This window comes from Oryctolagus cuniculus, chromosome 14, assembly GCF_964237555.1.
Source record: "Oryctolagus cuniculus chromosome 14, mOryCun1.1, whole genome shotgun sequence".
NCBI classification, from domain to species: domain Eukaryota; kingdom Metazoa; phylum Chordata; class Mammalia; order Lagomorpha; family Leporidae; genus Oryctolagus; species Oryctolagus cuniculus.
Window position 1 is genome coordinate 57694556 of NC_091445.1, and position 18546 is coordinate 57713101.

At 40.3% G+C, this 18546-nt stretch overlaps 1 protein-coding gene across 4 annotated transcripts in view; it reads right to left on the reverse strand.

The window, feature by feature from the left end:
* The window catches only part of DROSHA (drosha ribonuclease III), a 135207-nt gene that overhangs the window by 77535 nt on the left and 39126 nt on the right, over nt 1-18546 (reverse strand). For all 4 annotated transcript variants that reach the window (XM_008262091.4, XM_008262093.4, XM_008262092.4 and 1 more), the window contains 4 exons: nt 17984-18070; nt 11746-11817; nt 10112-10193; nt 8728-8802 (listed from right to left, as the gene is read on the reverse strand). In XM_008262091.4, coding sequence (XP_008260313.2) covers nt 8728-8802; nt 10112-10193; nt 11746-11817; nt 17984-18070 — 316 coding nt within the window. The remainder of the gene's footprint in view (nt 1-8727; nt 8803-10111; nt 10194-11745; nt 11818-17983; nt 18071-18546) is intronic.

The following is an 18546-nucleotide window of genomic DNA, read 5'->3' on the forward strand; positions in this document are numbered from 1 at the left end:
GAATGCAGGTGAAGCCTCGGGAGCCTTGAAAAGAACAGCCATGGGCTGGCAATGTGGCATAGCACCAGGTCAAGTCCTGGCTGCTCCACTTCTGGCCAGCCCCCTGCTAATGCACCTGGGAAGGTAGTAAAGATGGCCAAAGTCCTTGGGTCCCTGCACCCATTTGGGAGACCCAGAAGAAATTCCTGGCTTTGAATCGGTCCAGCCCGGCCTTAGTGGCCATTTGGGGAATGAGCCAGTGGATGGAAGATCTCTTTATCTCTGCCCCCCACCCCCATAAGCTGCGAAGAAAGGAAGGAAGGAAGGGAGGGAGGGAGGAAGGGGGGAGGGAGGGAGGGAGGGAGGAAGGAAGGAAGGGGGGAGGGAGGGAGGGAGGGAAGGAGGAAGGGAGGGTGGGAGGGAGGAAGGAAGGAAGGAAGAAAGGAAGGAAGGAGGGAGGGAAAAAAGAAATGAAATAAAAAGGTAAGAAAGAGGCCGGCGCCGCGGCTCACTAGGCTAATCCTCCGCCTAGCGGCGCCGGCACACCGGGTTCTAGTCCCGGTCGGGGCGCCGGATTCTGTCCCGGTTGCCCCTCTTCCAGGCCAGCCCTCTGCTGTGGCCAGGGAGTGCAGTGGAGGATGGCCCAGGTGCTTGGGCCCTGCACCCCATGGGAGACCAGGAAAAGCACCTGGCTCCTGCTCCTGCCATCGGATCAGCGCGGTGCGCCGGCCGTAGCGCGCCGGCCGCGGCGGCCATTGGAGGGTGAACCAACGGCAAAGGAAGACCTTTCTCTCTGTCTCTCTCTCTCACTGTCCACTCTGCCTGTCAAAAAAAAAAAAAAAAAAAAAAAAAAAAAAAAAAAAAGGTAAGAAAGAAAGCAAGTCAGCACAGCACAGCACAGCACATCGATGGGGCCAGCACTGCGGCACAGTGGGTTAAATAGCTGGTTGTGATGCCCACATCCCATATCAGAGTACCAGTTCAAGTCCTGGCTGCTGTGCTTCTGATTCAACCTCCTGTTGATCGCCTGGAAAGGCAGAAGAAAATGGCCCAAGGGTTTGGGCCTCTGCTACCGATGTGGGAAACCCAGATGGAGTTCCAGGCTCCTGGCTTTGGCCTGGCCCAGCTCCAGCTGTTGCAGCCATTTGGGAAGTGAACCAGCAGATGAAAGATCTGTCTCTCTCTGTCTCTCCTCTTCTCTGTCACTCTTTCAAATAAATAAATAAATCTTTAAAAAGAAAAGAACACTATACTAACTACATGAACCAGGAACCTGGGTAACAGAGCACAAGTATGTTACTTACCATCTCTGTATGTAGTGAGCTTACTTAAGAGTACAAGGACTATACACACATTAGGATGTCATAAGGAATAGAATGTTTTCTGTAACGATGAGAAGACAGACTACTACTTTTAGGGAGAGGAGCACAGTGGAGGGAACAAATACAGGCAGATTTAGGTATTCAAAACAGCATCAGAATCTCCCCCCACACAGTTAAGTCTCTGGCTGCCTCCACTGCACGCCAGACACAAGTGAAATGGTTGAGAAGCACTGAAATTAAGATTGAAAGAGCTGCTGGAAGAGGGAAATACTTAAGCCTACAGACCAAAGGTCTCTTAAAGTCAGTGTACATTCTAGACACTGCCCAATTTAGGAGAGGAATATCTGCAAGATAAAGAACAAGGGACACTAAATATTTTTAAGAATGCCAACTGCCTAGGTTCTAGTTTGGGTGCAAAGAGGCTAACAAGAGACCTGTGAATATTACAGAAGCTAAACATAATTAAAACAAATGTGGGCATTTACAATCAGGTGCAGAGATGGTAATGTTGATGGAGAAATGCTTTATATCCTAATTGAAATCTACTGTATTTTACAAGGCAACTAAACCTTTAAAAGATTTACCACTGTGAAAAACTAGAAACTCATGACATAAACTGAGGTGAAAAAGTTATCAAGGAAAGGGGATTGAAGCTCCTGCCCCTTGTCTGGTACTGGGCTCAATCCTTATGGAAATATAAGAGGAAGTAGATGAAATTAAGAGTCCAGCCAGAGTTCCTGGGCCAGGCCTGTATGCCTCACACCCAACGAGGCAAAGAAGACACTCTATAAATATCTGTGGAATGACTTTCTGAAGCAGATAAATAGCATGGCCACTTGCTCTCAGACTACCATGAATTTACTAATGCTAATGAATTGGCTCTTTTGGTTTGTCTGCTTTGCTACATATTTATGTTGGGGATTTATGGAACTATGTCACCAAGGGCTAGGAAGTAATTTTTATCTTGTTGGCTGGGAATAAATAGGACATGATATAAATGGGAAATCAGAGTGGGCAGGCTAAGGTTAACAGGAATTCTGCCAGCTCTGGGACTGGCACTGTGACAATGGCTCATTATTTGGGAAGAACTGAAGTTTGTGTTTCAGGGAATGAATCTGGACAGTCATTAATGAACTGACAGACTTTATAAACTGTTTCTTAGAGACCCAATTCTCTGAGTTTATACTGCTTGGTTATTTATATGGTTACAGTTGGGGGAGGCAATTTGTTAGGGAATTTGTGTTAAGTATATGGCTGTTTAAACTAGTATTTCAATTCTCAACTGTGTAACACACAATTTAAAGAAACATAACACTTTCCCTTTCCCTACACTTACAAAAACTGTATAACTGCATGACTAAGTCTTCTGTATATTCCAACCAAGATACCTTTGATGATTTTATTCCCTAATATTTATATTAACAGCAGATATTTTCAAAATTTTTAAAACAAAGTTATATTAAGATGCTGTATCAAGTGATTTTTTTAAGAAAACTTTCTTCCTAGAAATTTTAAGATATTCTCCCACCCCCTGGCTCCCTGCCAGTTGTAATCGAGAACTACTGCTCCAGATGGAACAATTTCCAAAAATCAATTTGCTAGACAATCAATTTGCAAAACTGATTCAAGATTTCCAATGCTTATTACAACAATGACACAAGCAATTAACAAGTTTTCCCAAAGTGAAATGTCTCTAACCTGAATTATGCCCAACACCAAGCCCAGTTACAGTCAGAACAAAAACCTTAAACTGGGGACCAGAATTGTGGCGTAATGGGTAAAGCCACCACCTGCAATACCCACATCCCATATGCACACCAGTTTGTGTCTTGGCTGCTCCACTTCTGATCTGGCTGCCTACTAATGGCAGGGAAAAGTAGCAAAAGATGGCAGAAGTGTTTGGGCTCCTGCCACCCATGTGGGAGACCCAGAAGCAGCTCCTGGCTCCTGGTTCCTGGCTTCAGCTTGGCCCAGCCCTGGCCACTGTGGCCATCTGAGGAGTGAACCAGCGGATGGAAGATCTCTCTCTCTCTCTCTCTCTCTCTCTCTTCTGCTCTCTTTGTATCTCTGACTTTTGAATACATAAATAAGTCTTTAAAAAAAAAAGAAAGAAAGAAAGAAAAATCTTAAACTGGATTCAGCTCCTATCAGCTATTTTGCCAAGAAAGGTAGAGAGTGGGATAGGAAAAAAGCAAAAATTTGAGAAAGCTCTTAAGATCTCAACAAACTGGTTGTTGATTTAATTTCTGGCAAACTGAGCTGCACTGAATAATCCTTGTTTAGTGTATCAAGTTTAATCGTAGGTAAATTTATATAAAGCAATTGACAGAGCTGTCCTCAAAATGAGTAACAGAAAAAATAAGGACTGATAAAACTTAAGGTTTCAACTTGACATTATAAATAAATTAGTATAAATAAAAAGCAAATAAGAATGAAAAGACCATGAGATACCTGAAATATATGAAAAGCTGCTCACTTTCACAGAAGTTAAAGAAATAAGCAAATGATACCAATTACATTTCTTTTATCAGATGTACAAAACTATAAAAGATTAGCAATATCAAACATTGGTAGATAAAAGAGCACTTTGAAAAACTGTTGGTCAGAACTACAAATTTGGTATGTCCATCCTAAAAAGAATATGGCTTCTTTTTCAAATGTAAAGTGTGCATACCATTCTAAGAAAAATTTCACATCTAGAACCCTACCTCACAGAAACACTGACACAAATGTAAAAGTACAGATGCATAAGTCTATTCCTGAATTATTTACGTGGAATGGGGAAAAAAGAGAGGCCTCCAAAATATTCATCACTGGAGGAATTGTCAAAATTAATGTCCATCCATAATAGATTTTAAAGAATGAGACAGGGGCTGGTGCTGTGGCATAGTAGGTTAAATTTCCACCTGTGGTGCTAGCATCCCATATAGTTCAAGTCCTGACTGTTCTACTTCTGATCCAGCTCCCTGCTAATGGCCTAGGAAAGCAAGTGCTTAGGTGGCCCAAGTGCTTAGGTCGCTGCAACCACAAGGGATACCGGGAAGAAACTCCTGGCTCCTGGTTTTGGATGGGCCCAGCTCCAGCTATTGCAGCCATTTGGGGAGTGACCCAGCAGATGGAAGCTCTCTCTCTGTCTCTCTCTGTAACTCTGATTTTTAAATAAATAAAAATATATCTTTAAAAAAAAGTATCTGTACATCAAAAATCACCATTAATCTACAGAGTACATATCAGCAATACATACACCTGACAAAGGACTCATATACAGTAGTATTTTTAAAAGCCTACCAATTGGACGGCGCCGCGGCTCATTTGGCTAATCCTCCGCCTGCGGTCCCAGCACCCCGGGTTCTAGTCCCAGTTGCTCCTCTTCCAGTCCAGCTCTCTACTGTGGCCCGGGAAGGCAGTGGAGGATGGCCCAGGTCCTTGGGCCCTGCACCTGCATAGGAGACCAGGAGGAAGCACCTGGCTCCTGGCTTTGGATCAGTGCAACGTGCCAGCCGTGGAGGCCATTTAGGGGGTGAACCAACAAAAGGAAGACCTTTCTCTCTGTCTCTCACTGTCTAACTCTGCTTGTCAAAAAAAAAAAAAAAAAAAAAAAAAAAAGCCCACAAATCAACAAGAAAAAGGAAGACATTATCCAATAGAAAAATGAGCAAAAGACTCACACAGGTTCCTAAAAAAGACAAAACCAAAATAACCAAAAACAAGAAATGTTCTTCTCCACTGTTTGATAAGGAAGCGCAAATTGAAGTCATAATATGGTATTTCTAAACACTCATCAAAATGCCAAATGTTGTGAGAATGTAAAAGAATTTGAACTTTCATACACTGTTGGTGGGAGGGTGAAACCGTAGAATCACTTTGGGAAAGCTATTTGAAATATCCAGAACGCTTAACAGAAACACACCCAGAATTCCTTCTCCTAGGTATATACACCAAAAGATAATTACAAGTCTTTGGTGAACATATGTATGTTCACACACACACATGTGCATATACAATATGTATTTTTACATATATGTGAAAGCTGAAAATACAAAAATGTCCACTATTCACAGAAAGGTTTATCTGAATTTAGTAATACCATATGAAACTACAAGGCATGGAGAATGAGCCAACTATATAGTTACCTGGAACAACATATGTCTCCAACACACACTAAACAAAAGACAGAAACAAAGAGTATATATACCATCCAGTATATACAATTCTAGTTCAAAACCAGGTAAAGCCAATCAACACCTGGTGTTTCAAGTCAGAAAAGCAGTTACCCTGGAGGAGCAGGGTAGTGACTGGAAACAGTAACCTTGACCTATGTTCTAAGGACATAGTCATACGCATTTTCAAAAATGCACTGAGGGGGCTGGTGTTGTGGCATAATGGGTTAGGCTACCACCTGCAACACTGGCATCCCATATGGGTGCTGGTTTCAGTCCCAGCTGCTCCACTTCCAATCCCTGCTAATGCGCCTGAGAAAGCAGCAGAGGATGGCCTAAGTGTTTGGGCTCCTGCACCACGTGGGAGCACTGGATGAAGCTCCTGGCTCCTGGCTTCGGTATGACCCAGCCCCAACTATTGTGGCCATTTGGGGAGTGAACCAGTGGATAGAAAATTCTCTTTCTCTCTAAGTCAATCTTTCAAATACATGAAATAAGTATTTTATAAAAAATGCACTGAGGATTATATTCATGATATTTTTCAGTACTTATATTATAGTTCAATAAAAGGTTTACTTTTAAAAACTGCGATGATACCAAAGAATGTTTTGGAAAGAACATTTACTCATAACCAGATACATGGATATTTAATTAAGACACAACTATGACTTATTGCTATAAAGTCATAAATGAGTACTGAGTATGTGCTAAGTGTCAAAGACTGTTAGCACTGGTGTTACAGGCATAGACCATATTTATTCTCTGGTCTCATGGAGCTCATAACTGAAATTTTTAGAAAGAAATAAAGGCAAGAGAGAAGGAGGGAAGTAGGCTGAAATGTTAAAAAGAGTAATCATGCATTTTTCATGGCAGTGTAAGCTGGCATGATTCTTTTAACAAGAAATTTGATGCTGTATATCATGGTCTTTAAAAATATCCATCTGCTCAGGGAATTATTAAAAAGTAGGTTGCAAATCATATACTAGTATGATGGCAACTATATCAAAAAATCCTTATGCACAGAAAAAAATGAAAATATATATCAAATGTGTTGTTTTTAACTCACCATTTCCTAAATGAAGTCATCCTCTGAAAACAAGTCAACTATAATTTGCTATCCAATACCAAAATGCATTCTATACATTAGGTATGTTTCTGTGTCCTTCAGGGATTTTTTAAGTATGTTTATTTTCCAAAGGACATCTAATGAAAAATCCTGTTTTAAAATAAATCAATAGACCATTTTTCTTCATGACAACCTAAATGTTATCCCCACATGGTAATGAGAAATAGTCCATGAGCTGAAATCCCATACAGTACATATCCAGCATAAGACTTTTCTTTAAGATGATTTTTAAACAGCCCACTTTCTCTTAGAGATTCGGTCATAAATTGCTTAGAGACAGACAGATACAGAAAGGAGAGGCTTTTCAACAAACTCAGTCTAACACCACTCACTCTCTGCTGAGTCCACTGTAGAAGTTCCATTCTAAAATCAAAGATGCATTCACTTGAAAATACAGTGTCTCAGTAAATAAATCCAGATTAAAAAAAAAGAGAGAGAGAAGGGCTTTTGAATGCACTTTCTAAAACAAAATAAACATTAACATTAAAAATATGAGCAACACTATTTCAAAATAAACAGAAGCCACTGTGATGAAGAGGAACGTGTGTCAGGGACAGAATCTTGAGGGAAATCTGAACTACACAGAGTAGACAGGACCCACAGAATGAAACTGAGAGAGCCTGTATGAAGGACGGTGAGTGAGCACAGGGAGGAGCCTAACACCGCAGCATGTCCTCTGACCTGGGCTTTAGGAGGCTGGCCTGGCCCCAGCAGCTCCAATGGGCTAGGGACAGGGCTGGAGGGGAATCGGGCTCTGAAGGCAAGCTTGGCTGTGATGGACCAAGAGCACTTGAGGAAGCCAGAGTCTGACAAGCACACAGCAGGGCTCAAAGCCACGAGGCAAGCAAGGTCTCCTCCCCCTGGAGGACAAGAGGTGTGAGAAGAGGACGAACACAGGACTGAATTTCTCAAACTGCTGCTGATGGAGAACTGGGCAGAAAGGTGACATTAGGAAAAACTCATGAGGCAAGACTGTAGACCATGGATTCAGAGCAGCAGCTATATCTTCTCCAGTCTCACCAAATGGCCCACATACAGGAGAAATGACAAATGGTCAGTTTGGTGGTGCTGACACAGAAAGTGGGGGCACTATAAGAGCTGAGGCAGCTCAAAGATGCAGCTGAAACTCAGAGCACACAACTCAACCAAGAAAACAAAGCAAAGTGGTTGCTTCCAGGAGAAGGCGGCAAAGGATGTGAGAGCACAAGAGGCTGAAGCTACAGAGAGATGCGCTCGAGAGTGAGATACAGGAGTCAGAGGCGAGGGATAAGGTCACTTAGGGTGGTGGATGGTCCAAGGTCTTATCTTGGGAGTAGGTGGCTGGGTTGGGACAATCATCAGGGCAGAAAATGGAGAAAGCAGTGATATTCACTAGACTGCTGGCAGAACTTCCCGGGGAGGGGAAATCCGTAAGACAAGCCTCACAACCTGATACAACAGGCAATGGACCAGGAAATCAGCAAGGAGTGGGGATAGCATAGCAAAAACACAAAGGAAAAGATTTTGCTAAGAAAAAGGCATCCAAAAATGTCATTAAGAAGTCAGCCATTTTTTTAAAAAACACTAACTATACTGTCATATCTTACAGCTACATTCTTTAAAGAGAAATAGAAATCCATTAAAATACTGCTTTAAAAAAATTAAGTCACATGTTTGCTTATAGATCTTAATTTAGGAGAGTAAACTATATCTTTTTACTATGAGATGAGTAAACACAAATGAGTCAAAAAACCAAAAAGAATACCAAAAAATCCTACCATCTTAATACAAATATTATTGCAGTAATTTTTTAGCAGTTATAATACATAAAATTTTATACTAAATGTTCTCCAATCAGCCATATGCATTTTCTAAACCACATGAATTTCTCCACATTAATTTTAACACTTGCATGATATTTTATCAAGCAGATTTTCAAAATTTATAAATCAATTTTTCCATTTTTCATCTAATTTGTGGCTACCATAAATTTTGCAGGGGTATAAACCAACATGTCAGCATGCATAACTTTACAACCTGAGAATCAGATAATTAACAGTACCCGAAGTGAGGAAGTTGTCTCTAAAGATTGGAAAGGGAAGGGAAGGTTTATTTTCAGATGCACCATCTCGCAGGGTCACTGACAAGCCAAAAAATTTACCTGGAAGAAATCTTACAAAACGTGGCATGAAATGAAATCTTGGGCAGCAGGGAGGACTGTCTTCAAACAAAGGACCTGAAGCAAACAAGTGAAAAGAGAAGAAAAAGAAATCAGACAGCCTTAGAAGGAACACACTGCAACTTAATTCCTAAGATTTATGATAACCACAAAAAAAATCACCAGAAGTAGAGTCATAAAAAAATACCACTCCCTCCACTCTTCTCAATGGCTAAATCAATCATTGGTTACTGCACAAGCATCCAGTGAAGATGGCAATAAGGTCACTACAGGAAGTTAAGATCAGCCTGAAATTCCCAAAGAGCAAATGTATACAATGAAATTATTTTTTAAAACCCAGAAGTATTGGGACTGGCAATGTGGCGTAGTAGGCTAAGCCCCCGTCTGCAGTACCAGCATCCTACATGGCTACCAGTTCATGTCCTGGCTGCTCCTCTTCTGATCCAGCGCTTTGCTTATGGCCTAAGAAGTGGAAGATGGTCCAAGTGCCTGGGCCCCTGTACCTGTGTGAGAGACCCAGAGGAAGCTCCTGGCTCCTGGCTTCAGATTGGCTCAGCTCTGGCCATTATGGCCATTTGGGGAGTAAACCAGTGGATAAAAGACTTTTCTTTCTGTCTCTCCCTCTGTCTATTCTAACTCTCAAATAAATGAATAAAATATTTTTTAAAAAAACTGAGAAGTATCAACATTGTTATCATAATTAAACTAGAGCAGGATATAATAGGTTTATGTGTTAATTTCTTCCCATTTCAGTCTATACAGTAAAAAAAAAAAAATACTACTGGTTTGAAAAGCCATTCACTCAATTTATTCATTCAACAACTTAGTTTGAAAAGCTATTCATTAATATACTGCTTCAAAAATAAATGAGTAAATGTTTGCTGGAAAACAGATATTTCCAAAAGAATAAATTATCCAAGAATCAGGCATAACGTTTGTAGCTAACTTACTCTGTACGTGTATGTATTCAGATGTGTGTATGTGTGTGTTTTAATGACTAACCAAAGCTCTGTTTAAATAAACTGTCAGAAGTTTATTCCAGTAAAGTTCACTAGATTTAAAATATTAACTAATGAGATTTTCCCCAATCCACATAAATCAAGGTATTTATAATAACTGCTATCACCTTCTTAGTTAATAATAGGCACTATCAAATTGTATGAAATAAAATCCAAAACAACTTATTCATGTCAAACAACACCAAGCATTCCTATGACTAATGTACTTTTCCTTGAGTATTTCAAAAGTAAGAGGAATTTATTTCAACTACATCCCCCTGACTTTTATAAGAGTTTTCACATAAACCTTTCACATATATCATATTCTTCTACAAGCATTACTCTCTTCTCTAAATCCTATTATTTACCTTTAAGATTCCAGTCATATAATTCCAAAATATCTCTGAATAGGAACAGTGAAAAGAGTTCAAGCCCTTTCACACAAAAATTCTGAAAAATAAAGCAAAATCAGATTACTGAAGATCTGCAGGCATATATTAACCAAAAGTTCAACACGTTCTAGTCAAGTATCCAAAAAAGTGTTCAAACTATACTAAAACCATATAATTACATTTGGCTACTATCCTGCAATAGCTTTTTGCTTTCAGACAGAAACAAAGTTGGCAATAATGTTATGAGGATCCTATGAAAGTGTGAACTCAGCTCTTCTCTGTGTACAAATAAAATGTGAAATTTAAAAAGCAATGACTCACGTATGTCATATTTTTCTAACCCAATTATAAAATGTGTCACAATCTCCTGGGGACTATTTGTTAATTCAGATTTTATACACACACACACACACACACACACCTGCAAGCTCTAATTGGCTTGTCTCCCAATCCCCACCCTACACACCCAGAATTTCTGCTACCAAGACACCCAAACAAAGAGATTCTTTATATCAAAAAAGTTCACATTCTTAATGAGAGAAAATAAAGAAAGGGCTAAGAAAAACTATAAAGCTTTGTACCCAAATCTGTAAACAGGCTAAAAGAATGATATATTTGCAAGTGAGACTCGTATCATAATTTTTCCTCCTACTTGTTTTGCTCAGGGCTCATAAATCACCCTGCGTGAGATCATGCCCAAAGTCATAAGCTTTTACAATAGCAAATGAAGGCTTACAACCTTAAAAACCAAAGGAAGCAAAAAATCCTTCCAAAAGGAAAAGGAAGGGGTGGTCCTTCCTCTTTAATTCTTTCTGAAAGGCAGGTAGAATGAACACGACTTGCTCAGAATGAAATAGGTGCCAACCAAGCATGCACGTCATGCCCATCAATTCCCCCTCAGTGCCCCCTGCCCATGACAGAGCTGCCCTGTTAAACAAGGTTTGCAAGAAGAGCCAGGGGCTCTGGAAAGCAACCAGACTTCAACACACTGTTTAGCACACAAGCTTGTTTGCTGTCTAGTTGTTATTTCTTAGGGTGATTTGTTGACACCACTAAATTCAAGATCAGGCAATGAATCATTCTGAGATTCACATTAATCTTGTTTTGGAATTTTAACTCTCTTGCATATATTTAGATAAATCTGCTGCTGAGCATCCTCAATGAAAAACAATTAGGAAAAATATGTAAATATATGGGAAGAAAAATGAAGCAAGTATTGATCTTGTCATTGGAGATAATGAATAAGATTATTCCAACAGCTATCAGATTCAGTTTAACTATTCCAGTTTCCTTTCTGAAAATGGCCAATAACCAAAACCTGTCCCTTCCACAAAATAAACTAGAAACAGATGTAAAGTTACTATCACCAGATGCAACATGAGCAGAAATGGGTTCAAAAATAGGTCAGCGAGTTAAAGCATGACCTGAATTTCAACCTTGATATTAGAGCTCCATCACACTCGCTCTTCAACAGTGAATATGATACTTCAGGAGTATCCCTATGCATAGCAAAAGCTAGAGCTGGCCAAGTTCAAAGCTTCCAAATGTAGGTATGGAATAAACGAAAGAGTAAAGTACATGACAAGCTGTTCAACTATCTTTTCCCTTACCTCGGGCATCATCTCTTCAATGAAATGAATCGTGTAGTCTATGTTGAATCTTATGACTTTACATAGTGGAATCTGCAAGAAGAAAAGAGATTCAGTTCCGCAGTATCTCCCTGTAGGCTCCCATTGCACACACATCTGCTCCCTGACCCAGAAGGCCATGAACCAAATGAGAGTGTTGCACCTTCATCTGTGCTGCTAACAACAATGCACAAGAAGCTTGACCATAACTGGTCAGTTTTAGTGGTTAGAATACCATGGGCCAGGCCTATACAGGAAAGCAACATGTTGGTGCTTAATTACAGTATTAGCAGTAGCAACACAAACATGACAGGAACCCATTAAAACCAAGCATATCATCAGTAATGGATTAACAAAGCCACAGTCATAAACATTTTTCTCAGGTCTTTAAAATATTTGAGAAAGTTCGGCTCGTAGGCTGTCAGGCTGAGAACTTATCAGGTACAGATTTATGGGTCACTGAAAAGCGCACAATTCATGTGAGTGTGGCTCTTCAGCAAAGGTAACTGTGATAATAAATATAACAATAATAACTAACATTTATGGAGCCAGGCACTGCTCTTCACGCTCCACAATACCCACTCATGTCACCACCACAACATCCCAACAAGATGGGATCAATGATTTTGCCTGTTGTGGTACAGGAAACCCGGACAGTCGTCAGGCGACAGGCAGCTGGTGAATTAGGAAGCTCGCTCTAGACTCCAGCTGTTAGCCACTAAGAGTATGTACCATTTATTATATGTTTTAATAGAGTATGAGTGAAAACAAAGGAAGGCTCAGCATGAAATACATCCACCTCTGCTTGTACTATCAATGTCCATCAGACAATAATGCCTCAACACAAACGTATTCCATGTGAATGAAAGAACAAGAAAGGAAGAAGCAGGGTTACTGCAGTGGCTTGGCTTGGGTGGCTGGCTGGGGAAAATAACAGAGGCAGAAGCCCTAGAGATGTGCTAAGTGGGCTTTTCTGGCTGCTCAGTCTGTCCATAAGATGCTTCTATACACATGTAATCATTTTTAACAAACCACAGCAACCAGAAACAAATTTTAATGCCACCAGCAAAAGGGAGGGTAAGAAAACCAGAAAAAAATAGTCTTCTAATGCCATCTACTGGAAATCTTCTCCAAAATGAAGTTTAGTTCTTATAGTTTTTTTCAACAAGGTAGTAGTTCATTTCAGTGAAGCTCATAATTAACTCGAATAAGAGATCCATCTTCAACCTTCTAGTGTTAATGAGCTCCAAACCAACCAAAGCAATATGCCATGTCCACTATCATTGATAAGTTCTGCTTTATTTCTACATTCATTTATAAAATATTTGAGAGTTACACATTTATGCATGACTCCACATGTTTTTAAAATACCTGCTCTTTCCTATCAACTGTGAGCTCATCTGTGCCCTGAGATAAGCCCCAGGCCCTATTTTTAAAGGTAAGTAAGGATCTAGAAGAAGAAAGGCATGTAAACAAGTACAATATAATACGATACAATGTAACTTTTAAGTGCAATTAAAAAAACAAACAAGCAAATAAAATATAAAATGAGAAAGATCCAAATAGGAGGAACATTTGAGTTCAGCCTTGCAAGACAGGGAGGGGTTTTCCAGGTCTTTCAGAAAATTCAAGTGTTTAGCTTCTAGAAGACGGAGAAAGGGAGCAGCAAGAAGCAGCCAGTTAGATGTTCAGAGAGTGACCTGCAGAGTGAGACAGGAGACAGAAGGCTCCGGAGAGGAAAGTCTGAACACCATTGTGCTGCCCTTACACTCCATGTCAAGGTCAGGGCTTGTGGCTACATAGCAACAAGAAATCAGTCAAGTACTTTAAGTAAGAGAATGCCACCTTTCCACTTCAGATGCAGCACTATGAAAACAGTGTAGAAAAAGCTTGAAAGGAACAAGTAAGACCAGAAGATCAGACCGGAGTCCACTGCATTAGTACAGGGGCCAAATAAAATAGTCTAGAAAGTCAGAAAACATTTGAACTTAGGTAAGAGATGTTACTGATATAGACAGTGGTCACTCTGATGTAACAGTGAAGAAAGAATACAGGATAATTTCTGGGTTCCTGGCGTAAGTGACCAAGTAGGTAATGACAGCATTAATAAGAAAGCAGAAATTCATGAGAGTGTCCCCTGAATAGTTCAAATCAAATATTTGTAGAGGACGATGAGTCCACTTTTGCACAGGCTGAGCATGGGAAAACTCAGGGGACATGAATGACAGCATTCCAAAAGGCAACTGGAAATGCCAGAGTAAAGCACCGAGCTGCCCGTCGCTGACCATCACAGCTGCACATATTAAACAGGGGGGCCAGAATATGCATAGGAGGAATAAACTTTGGATGGGATTGAATTATTCAGGGTGAGAGTTAGTAGGAGAAATGGGGACCACAACTCCTGAGAACACTTAACAGGCAAGAAAACAGTGACAGTGTAAACTTCACTCCTTACTGTCAAGTGCAAAAGAACTCTTCTGATGATTCATGCACGCACAGTCCTCTCCTCATCTCATTTTGACTAAAATTAGTTTTAGGAAGGAATTCCTTCTTTGACCTCTTCTCTTTATACCACCAGAGCCATTCTCAGAAAGGCAGGATCTTCTTATCCATTCAAACTCTGCTCTAAGACTCAAAGAGAACTTACCATTTTATTGGTCAACCCAGAAGCTTTATTACTGCAAAGATAATCAAAGCAGCTCCCAATCAATGCCATCAAATGATATAACCTACGATCATTTCTCTAATTTTTTTTTTTTTTTTTTTGACAGGCAGAGTGGACAGTGAGAGAGAGAGACAGAGAGAAAGGTCTTCCTTTGCCTTTGGTTCACCCTCCAATGGCCACTGTGGCCAGCGCGCTGATCCGATGGCAGGAGCCAGGTACTTATCCTGGTCTCCCATGGGGTGCAGGGCCCAAGCACTTGGGCCATCCTCCACTGCACTCCCTGGCCACAGCAGAGAGCTGGCCTGGTAGAGGGGCAACCGGGACAGAATCCAGTGCCCCGACCGGGACTAGAACCCGGTGTGCCGGCGCTGCAAGGCAGAGGATTAGCCTACTGAGCTGCGGTGCTGGCTATCATTTCTTAAAATACACTTGAAAACTAGAAAGTAAAGAATATCATATGCTGACATTATTCCATCTTATCTTGGGGCAGGGGGGAGGAGGGAGCAAAACTGTTTTCTAATTCTACTACTTCCAGGCAATGAATGATCAAATCCACAGGTCATCAAGGCCACTAAAAATGGAAAACCAGCTTAGGCGGGAGGGAAATGACAAAGAGGCTTTCTTGTGCTATTGCACACCTAATAAATATGCCTTTATAACTTTAGTTACACTGTCATAGTCTTCAATAACATCAGGTAATCTAAGTAATAGCAAATATAGGATACAAAAGCATAAAAATATCCTGGAATGTTCTTTACTAAGCTAACAAGGCTTTCAATCCACTTTGTCGCTCCCCCTCTTCATGGAGGAACGACACAGGACCCCGCGCTGTTCTTTTGTCTGCTCGGTCCTCCCTGGGTTTGCTGCTGGTTCTTCCCGGGTTGGCTACCGACCCTTCCACCTCTGTGGAAGGGCGGTTCCCCCTGGCCACTTTCCCCACTTCCACGGGGGAGCGGCACACCGCCGGCCGGCTCTCTCGGGGGCTGCACAGGTGTTCCTTCAGATAGATGTTCCCCTTAGATGTTCCTGGTGCATGTTGTCTCTCTCCTCCTTTATAGTCCTCTTCCGCCAATCCCAACTCGGCTGCCCACATGCCGAGTACGCTGCTCTCCTCCAATCAGGAGCAGGATCAGCTCCTGGAGGTCATCACTCAAGTTGGCAAGAGGCAGCTGCGTAGAAGCTGTTTCCTCCTCTCCCAGCGCCATATTGTGGGAGAGCAGATGCATAGAATAAGTCTTAATTCCAGTAACTTAGTCTAGTCCGAGTTGCTCCCCACACCACTTTAATTCAAGATGACCTTAAGAGAACTTGTTGCAACTAGATGTGGTTGAGAGTTTTTTATTACTGTTATTTGCATACCATACTTGCTTCTCTTCTCTCTCTAGCAAGAAAATGAATCAGATCAGAGAGCAATTTAAAAATTCTTTTTCTTGGGAGGCTATTTCAAATTCAAGAGGCTTATGATGGATCTCATTCTTATGAACTGTACAACACTCAGCTTAAAACTCAATTTATTTTATCAACATCCCAATATAAATGATGGGGCTCTTCATTACAGAGCAAAGTTCTCAAGTTTTGAGAACTTGAATATTTATATAAAATATATGCTGAAGCTAGGAGTTTTCCAGTCTTTTATTTTATAACAGTAAAAACTGATTGATATATCATTAGAGACCTCTCAGTACCAAACCTTGTGCTGAATAGAGTTTTAAAAATGATCTCTTCCACTCACTTTTGCTGTGAACCTAAAACTGCACTAAAAAGTGAAGTCTGCTTTTAAAAATTATACCCAGGTTTCATGAAAATCTTAAGCAGCATCCCTATCATTTATGAAGCTCATCACTCATCCAAGGTAAAAAAAAAAAAAAAAGTTAGAAGATTCAAACCCAGTTCTAACGTCTTGTCTATTCCTATTTTATAGGAAGTGACAATATTTATTATGTGCCAAAGGTTATGATAAATACTTTCCATGTTTTATCTCAGTCATTTACCAGAAAAGCTGTGGAGATTGCTACAACTCATAGTCTATTTCACAGATGAGAAAACCAAAGCTTATAAAGATCGTACAACTAACTAGTAGAATTTACTAATATTAAGCCCTGGTATCTCTGAAGCCACACCACTTTCCGTCTTTGATCAACACAATCCTGAAAGTCAAAATTGAGACCTGTATTACTTCTAGGGAATTAAGAGATGGGCAATATCTAGAATTTTAAGTATTTTCATGCTAACAAAATTATTTGTATTTCAGGTCTTCCAAAGCAAGAAAAAAAGAAAGATGTTAGATTGGGAGCAGGGAACTCTGCAGCAGATGATTTGTAAAGGTCTTTCCAACTCTAATACCAGATTTGGTGGAACAAAGGATCTGAGTGTCTGAGACACACAAAAACGCAAAGAAACCATCCAAATTGAAAAGCCTCCTGGTGCCTTTTCATAGAGATTGTTTAAGAATGGTTCGCTATTACTCCCTTTGCTATGGTAGTGAACAGATGGTCCGCCCTAGAGGTAGATATAATATGTATTATCAAAAACATGTATGCTTACATTTACAATATAATCATCTTCTCAAAATTCTCTAGGATAAAATATATTCCAGAATAATGAAAACCTCAATTAGAAGAACGATTTGCTTTTAAATTGGCATCACTACTACGGAATCATGTTTACCTTAAAGGAAAAAAAGAAGGACAGAAAGCACCATGGTAAAGTTAAGGGCTGAATCTTAACTTTATTCTGAAAAGGAACAGAAGTTCATGTTCATATGTACTGAAATGCCTTTCAAATTCCAGATGTAATTTCATGGAATCAAACCAGAAAAGACTAAAGAACATTCTATTTTGATGTAACTACCCAACAGCTATAATCCTCTAAGTTCTAAGATATTGTCTGGCTTGGGTGCAGTATACTGCTGTGCTTCCTTGCCTGCACTGCTGCCCAAGAATGCTCCATATTCAACTGGAATATGGAATTAGAAGTAAGACAATTCCCAGGACTCTCGGCTTTGAGATGGAAAGATAGTGACTCACAGACACCAAATTTCCACTTGAATCAATTACAAACAACAATGCCTGATACCTGGATAATAAAATCACGAATCCAAGTCAGATAAAATCTCTTGGAAGACATCTTCCTGGGACCCAAAAGCAGGTATCCTGAACATGCTCCAGCTCTCATTCTATTGCTCAGTGACTAAATAACAGTCTCTCCTTAAAACTTCCCAACTATCTTTTGAAGGACAACTAACCCAAAATAGTTTTAGCACATTACTCCACAGTTTATCCTCCTTTTTCAATCTTTCACACTCTCAAAATGTTATTCTGACACATGTTTACTTACACCATTTAATGTGGGTCAAACCTGTGACTCATTAGCACAGATGTCACACTCCCACCTGATATACTTTACTGCAGAGGTCCCACAACTCACAGAGGGACGCAGAGGAAATGTTACTTAGGAGTCAGATGGACAGAAATCTCTTTTAACTTTTGGAAAGAAAGGGTGAAGGGAAGACAAGGTACAAGGAAAGTGAAAGGCAACCCATAGGCACATACTTACATTGGTCAGGGGGGCATGTGCAAACATAGAAAATCCTTCAAATATATACTCATGATCGTCATATTCTATAACCGTTGGCCTGTCGGTCTGGAAGCAAACAAACAAACCACCAAGTAAATAAATGACACAATTCACATACACAGAAATCCACTGGGGCCTGAAGTCACAAACAGGAGAAATGCAGGGATTTGTGAACTCAGTGTTTTTCCAAACATCACAGAGAACTTTATGCAAAAGTTTAATATTAGGCAAAATTCTCTTGCTTGGAGAATTCTCTGGCTTCAGATATTTAGTATTTATGTAAGGAGATAATCAATGATGTTTATTTATGGGTGCCATAAAAAAAGGAATTTGTTTTATTTAACCTCATAATACTACCGATCTGTTCTTACTGAGCTCTATTTCTGAACAAGTCCTAACAAGAACAAGTAAACAACACAGTTAACTCAAATGCAAAGTGAAACAAGATTCAGCATCAATATGGTCAAGACTAAAGGCTCGGAAAGGCCTCCGGGTCCCAGAAGTTCAACCTCTCATAGCTCTATCGCCAGCCTCTCTAAGGA